Source organism: Lupinus angustifolius, unplaced genomic scaffold, assembly GCF_001865875.1.
Source record: "Lupinus angustifolius cultivar Tanjil unplaced genomic scaffold, LupAngTanjil_v1.0 Scaffold_150_29, whole genome shotgun sequence".
In the NCBI taxonomy this organism is placed as follows: Eukaryota; Viridiplantae; Streptophyta; class Magnoliopsida; order Fabales; family Fabaceae; genus Lupinus; species Lupinus angustifolius.
The window spans coordinates 19,436-26,375 of record NW_017725915.1 but is presented as its reverse complement, the minus strand read 5'-3'; the positions used below and the strand labels follow the sequence as shown (position 1 = coordinate 26,375).

Below are 6,940 nucleotides of genomic sequence, written 5' to 3'. Positions count from 1 at the left end.
AGCTTTTACACTCTTAGATGTACCATAATGCCTAGTTCATTTCTTCCAGCCTTTGACATCATGATTATTCTTTGAACCATGCTGAATTCTAGAATAATCAAATCAAGAATATAATCTTTCCTGGTCATGGGGTAGACATCTGTTGTCCTAAAACAATGTACCATTTAATATGTCGTTGCTTATGATTGATCAAAAAAATGATTAATTATTAAAATTTTAATTTAAACACATTATTTCAACCAATCATAATCACCGGCATATAAAGTGACACACATTGTAGAACAGCAGTTGTGCTCATGTGGCCATGCCTAACAATGGCATTACCCCTAAGATGTGTCTAAAGTCTCAATAATGAGGGGACATGTATTTTTCAACATTGTAAATAATATGAACATTAAGTATTGACCATAGATAACAAATTTGATTGATTAATGTTTTATCAATAGAAAATAGGGTAACAGAAATATATTAAGGAAGCTCAGCCTCATCAGTTACTGTGGCCTAAAACTTTGTACATGGGGTTCCCAGTTCTCACTTAGCCTACCTCCAAAACTTTACGGAATCTGATTCTTTGGGGGTTATAGTTGATGGTCGGTTGTTTTTCAATTTCATCGCTATTACAAAACCGTACATCAGATTTTCACCTCATACAGCTCCTCACGAATAAAATGGTTCAAACATAAATAGATTAACTTAACCTCAAGGTGAGGGGTTAAGGGATTTTGTTGAAGAACCTTTGAGCTCACAAATCAAAGAATGAACAATTCCCATCAATATAATAATCAGCAAGATAGTTGTCTATTTTAACACCCAAGTTGGTCATAATTTTCTATTATGAACCATGCTAGATGATGATTTTGGTTCAAAAGCCATCTGGTCCTGATCAACACTGAAAAGAAGATTACTCCAATTTGTAGATCTCTGAACAATCCTGGTGGGAACGCGGTCACTATCTTCCCCGCCGGAGGCATCATATCCATCACTTGTAGACCTTGACAATGGGATTCCCTTGAGAGCTGCAGCACCAACAGCTGAAAGACCCGCGAGTCGTCTTGCCTCTTCGGCATCTGTTGAAGACACACGAAATGGATGAATATCGGGTGAGTCTAAACTGCTTTCAGGTGAAGAAGCAATGATCCCAGCTGAGCTTGACACTGCTTGACTTTTTTGAAATGCACTCCTTGCTTCAACCTGCAAAGGTGCCAAACTAGATGTTCCACTGAAGCCTTTATCAATAATATTATTTGCAGAAAATCTTGTCAGGGACTCCATAGGCAAGTCAGCAGGCATGCGCACCCGTTTGCTTGCACGCCTTCTATTGTTGTCAATCCTTGGGACCATTCGTCGCCCACTGCTTCCAGAGTTGTGGTCTGGTTCTAGCCGAAAAGGTGTGTCATGTCTTGTCACTGGCTGCAGAATTTTTGATTTTTTTCTTGCTTCTGCTGCAGCCTTGGAAACCTCTTCTGCATTTAATCGTGCCAATGCCCATGGACTAATTTTGACAGGTGCATGATTCTTTTTCTTAACTGACTCCTCCCTCACTGATTTCTTTCCCAGTGAACTTACAGAAGCTGTTTCTGGGGGCACTACATCAAACTGCATAACCATCACATTCCATCCAAGAAAGTTAAGTTCTACTTTTGAATTTGATACATCGTACTCTTCTCAATACAAGTTTTTCATGGAATTTCTAGAGAATTTTGCTTTCAACTAATCTAGTAGGACTAAGGCTCGGTTGTTGTAGTTGTTATCTTGGGCATGATCAATTCATCTAGTAGTATTATCTTTGTCTTGTGCTTTTGTTTTTTAGCAACAATTTTCAATAACTACGATGTTCATTTAACTGAATTTATGCAAGAGGTACACATAAAATCCTTACACATGCACCACTCATTTAGATTGAAAATCATAACCCAAGGTATTTTATGCAGAGGTCCTACGATAAATTGTGAAATACAGAAATAGAAGACATTAAAATACATAGCAGATCTGGTTTGATAAATTACCTGATCTTCAAGGAACATGCGTGGAGGCGTGCACCACGCACCTCGATGGAAATTGGTAAAGGAGCTTGCACTGCTCAATCCAGTTAGTGAGCTAACAGTTGACATTTGAGGGCTCTGCTGACCTCCAATTCCTTGCTGCTCCAAGTCCTGCTCCCTCAAAGCTATGATGTAATCATATGTGCTGATTCCCTGAGTCACTCCACAAAACCATAATATTTAAAAATAACAACACCATTTAAAATTATAAAATGTCGGAGGAAAATTATATAAAGATCTCTGGGCAGCTTAAGAGTATATTTTTATACAACCATCACATTATCTCCCACTGCCCCCGTCTTCTATGTTCTATCTTCTTTTTAAAGTTTTCTTTTTATCATTTTATGCCAGATAGTGAGAAGAACAAATAAATAAGCTGACCCTTAAATGAATGATGATATAATATGCTTTACAAATGAAATGAAGAACGGTAACAAATTTAAATTTTTGAAGTACCAAAACAACAGCCAAGCTAACCTTTTTGATGAGAAGAATATGAAAGAAGAAAAGCTGAGCAAGGGGTAAGGTGGCAATCATAGCCAAAATGGTGCAGACAGCCTGTGAAAAGAAGTTCGATGTGCATAAGAATAGCAGATATAGGAAATATCTAATGGTGAGTTTTGTCAAATTGGATTTGCATTATTCAGTTATGACCAAAAGGAACAAGTGAAAGAAGGAATGAACAAATAAAAAATGTATTTGGTGCATAAGATGCATAAATAACCATTAAGGAAGCAAAGTAACCAAGAATATAACGTTAGCAAAGTGCTCACCACCACGATAACAAAGGGAACAAGAGAGAAACTGCTTCCTAATTTGGCGGATATATCCATAGAAAATTGCTTCCTCTCAACAAAACAGCATATAAGCACAAGTATCCCGGTCAACCATTGAAGAATAAGCTGCAATCCATAGCCCAAGATGCACAAACCATGTATATACTTGTCAGTAGTTATACAAAAAGGAAACTAAAAATGCTTAGTCTTTGATTTTTATTAGGTTCCGGCATGTTACTTCCGACAAGAACTAAGTTGATCTTTAGGATGGTTCAACCATCATATGAGAAAAACATAAGAATTGGACACTTCATAGGGGAACATCGAGAATGTGACAAGGAAACTACATGTGTAGTATGGAGTCTAGATAGGACTCCGACAGAAGGTTTGAGAGAGAAACAACACATCACTAATCCACGCCTATCAGGGGTCTAATAGACCTTACAACTACGTCACTCAACACTAAATTAACATAAACCTGACCTAGAAAATACCACCTAAAACAGAAGTCATATGGACGAACTAAAATACCTACAAATTACAATGATACCCTGACTTTTAATCATTTTCTTTTCTAATGTTCCTGCATCACTGGGAGGGGGAGGGGCTAATGTAACTTAAGAAAGGATCGTAGTGTGTTTGAGAATAGATTTCAGAAGGCTTCGGATCTGAAGCAGAATCTTATTTAGAGGGTAGGGTATGGTTCGTACATAGTTGCAAATCTTATATAACTTTAATGCAAGGTATTTACATATGAATGATTGGTGGAGGATCTCACTTACCAAGAGGAGAGCAGAAACCATTAGGGCAAAAAATTGTTGGTAGTTTTTCTTGCCAATACAGTTGTTAAGCCACTGCAAAATCAAAGATGCAACAGTCCTTAAGAAATATATTAGTCAATAAGCAAAGAAATGAAAAGGTCAGATTATCGTACTCTGCAGTGATGATCAAAATGATCAACACACTTATCACAAACTCTACAGTGCTTGCTATACTTGAAGACCTGCAACAACATTACACAGCAATCATATATAGTTCCTTTATCATTGATTATTGACAAAATGAAACTTGCAAGCATTCATCTAATGCCCAAATACAATCATTTCAAGGTAATCATGAATTCATAACAGAACTCTTAATACATTGAACATCCTTCTTGTTTAAAAAATTACACCAACCTCCCCTGAGGTTTATGTTATCAGTAGACTCACTTCCCTGATGAGTGATACTAAAATTACACCGATCACCCCTAAAAGGGAGGTGACCGTAACTTCTGAACAAGGAGGGTCCCCGAGAGTGTATTTAAGCAACCTGAAGGAGGATCAGTATAACTTCCCCAAGGAATGCATAAATGATATAACTGAATTTTGAATGCACGATTGTTGAGGTACAATCGTGTGTCCGCCTCCATGAAATATTACAGAATGGACTGCAACAGTAGTCTTGGAAGAATAAAGGATTTTAGTTAGAATACTTCTACACACCTCAACTTCACACAAACTGCAATAAAACATGCCATCTTCGCTTATTTGTTGATCAGAAGATTCGTCATTTGAACTAGAACAGCTGCAGATATAAGCACAAGGATAGTAAACCAATTGGAAACAGGTTGAAGGAGATGGCGATGCACTCTTCTTCTCTATTGCAATAGCGGTATCTTTCAAACTTGTTTCTGTGCCCAATGCTTCCTTATCCACAGATGTTGGTCCAACTGTTGAAGTGTTTCCATCATGCATAGATGAAGTCAATTCCCCTCCTGGTTTAGAATCTTTCTGTCCATCGTGCTTTTTCTTGTCTGGAAATTTAAGATACTTTTTGGACTTAAAAACCCCTGGATCGGCTGGATCAGCTGCTGCACACCAAATGTATAGTCCAAAGGCGCAAGTAATCTGGCAAAAGGTGAGATATTAGTGAAACATGATAATGTCCTTCGTACAGTATAAAAAAAAATAAAGGCATAATTGCTTCACATTTTTTACAAATCTTTGCTAAAACAATGACGAAAGATGCATTTATCAGGTATCAAAACATTCTCTAATGGCAGTTTGTTAAAGTAGTTTTGGGCTCAGAGGGTTCAAAAGGGAATAAGAAACAAACAAGAAATTACCAAACCCACATAACTCTTCGATAAACATACTAGACATCTATAACAAAATTTATGACCAACTTGTGGCATATTAGTTTCCTTTATCGCAGCACACAGAAACCGAAGTTTGCTAATCAATTTTGCAAATTCCTTCTTAGAACAAGTAAAATACAGATTGCTCAATCCATTCTAACAATAATTCATTTTAACAAGAAACTCTATAATAATTACTCAACCAGGTTCCCTAAAAATAGTAACTAACTCCATATTATAGCTGTCTTCAGCACACCAATACAGATATGATGCATAGTGATACAAACTGGATTAGAAATAGTAAGAATCTGAATATTATTGATAGAAGTCACTTAAGAAGTACACTGAATTCTCTAGGTATTCGAGAGACCTAGAACTATCTTGATGCGCAAAGGCCCCAATTTTCTCCACAAAATGATCAGATACTTGTCTCTGTCACCCGTCTTCTTATTTACAGGCAACACGTCTTATTTCTCTAATTAGCCCAACTCCTCAACTAACTAAATAACTTCGTCTCTAAGAGTTACTAACATGTATCTAACTAACTAACTGAGGTTATCTATCACAGAGGTAGTTGTTGGTTTCACATGGGTATAACCGATACATGGTCAAACATTACAAGAAGGCAATGTCAATCAAATACAAGCTAGTCCTTGCAAAGCACAAAGTTTTGCCTCAATAGGTACTTTTGCTTACTTCGCATAGTTCATGGAGTTTTGGTGGAAACTTGAGTTTGAACATAATGAAAAAACAGAATTGTTTTTATCTTAGGATTTAATTACTTTTGTATTTATGTTTTTATATTTCTCTAGAATAAATCTTTCTGAACCCATACCCTAAATTTTAGAAATTGTGGTGTGCCTCATAGGGTCATACCTGTACTGGTTGCCAGCATTATCAAGTTGGTCAAAATTAGAATATGATATGATCAATTCAATGCTAACTTGGATTTCAAAAACGAAAACTTTGTTTGAATTTTGAGTTTTCCTAGCATATATATGAGTGCCTAAGTTAGCAACAAATAAACACTCCTAATTGAACACTTTATCCCAAAAAAGAAGTATAGAAGAGAAGGAATCTAGATTGTAGACAAATATCATAGATACAAAAACCAAACCCGTGAATCAAAAAGCAACAATCACAGATCTCATCCCTTCCACCGACCCAATTCAAAAATTATCAAAATGAGCATAAAAAATAAAATAAAAATGATAGATTGAGTTACCAGGGGTGTGTAGAGACCCATAACAATATACTGATACATTTTCTTCCCAACAAAAGGAGCAAAGAACACATAGAAAGCAAACCCCAGAGCCAAAAATACAGCAACCGCCACCACCTTCACAAACAAAATATATATATATCAAAATGGCAATGCCCCCATTAAACAATTCATCAAATAAATGATAAAAATTTAAACTTTACACTAACCTGAAGAGGATGATATGGTAGCTGCCATCCATTCTTCCTCATTTTTTTTCCTCAATAAACAAAAACACACAAATGCAGATAGACCCAAAGAAAAGAACTATAAAAAAATGAATTTTGTTGTTAATGGAAGGAATGAAAGATGAGTGATTTACTTTGGAAGAAAAGACCAAAAGCAAGAGGTGGCAGAAAGAGATGTAACAGAGAGGAATGGGTTTTGTCTGGTTCACTCAAAGACAAAATCTTAAACAGCATGCCATTGAAAGAGGGTAAAGGAATGGTCTTTTTTTTTGGATGCAAAGCTTTAAAGTTTAAACTTTGGTACACAGAGATCTGTGAGTGAATGGCGTGGTGTTTGGGTTTTCTCTTTTCATGTTTCTCTTATTCCATGGTTGAGGTGATGAGTTGAATTTTACAGTCATGAGTCATGACCCACTTTTTGCTTTTTTGTGAGGTTTTATTTTACCTTCAAGTGTTGATGAGTTGTGGGGTGCCATAGACACTTGCTTTGTTTGGTTCTTATTATGCTTTTGTAATGGTAATTGCCAACAACCCCTTCAATGAAAGCTTCTATA

General features: G+C 36.4%; 1 protein-coding gene across 2 annotated transcripts; it reads right to left on the bottom strand.

Moving 5' to 3' along the window:
- Positions 1-749: 749 nt before the first annotated feature.
- Positions 750-6,531, bottom strand: LOC109340226 (probable protein S-acyltransferase 22). Of its 2 annotated transcripts, XM_019577851.1 has the most exons (9): positions 6,369-6,531; positions 6,163-6,276; positions 4,303-4,707; positions 3,753-3,821; positions 3,601-3,672; positions 2,816-2,944; positions 2,520-2,600; positions 2,007-2,195; positions 750-1,596 (listed from the first exon to the last, which is right to left on the bottom strand). In XM_019577851.1, the coding sequence occupies exons 1-9, from the start codon at positions 6,408-6,410 to the stop codon at positions 820-822; spliced, it is 1,878 nt and encodes a 625-aa protein (XP_019433396.1). In that variant the 5' UTR covers positions 6,411-6,531; the 3' UTR covers positions 750-819. The 2 variants fall into 2 exon arrangements, with proteins under 2 accessions (XP_019433396.1, XP_019433397.1); XM_019577852.1 differs by lacking the exon at positions 6,163-6,276.
- Between the last annotated feature and the right edge of the window lie 409 nt (positions 6,532-6,940).

Bases quoted from the DNA above. Each gene is read 5' to 3' on its own strand.
- LOC109340226 (XM_019577851.1), bottom strand. From the start codon at position 6,410: ATGAGGAAGAATGGATGGCAGCTACCATATCATCCTCTTCAG. The intron at 6,277-6,368 runs GTTAGTGTAAAG...TTGTTTGTGAAG, and splicing joins TACCATATCATCCTCTTCAG to GTGGTGGCGGTTGCTGTATT. The intron at 3,673-3,752 runs GTACGATAATCT...TTGATTTTGCAG, and splicing joins ATTTTGATCATCACTGCAGA to TGGCTTAACAACTGTATTGG.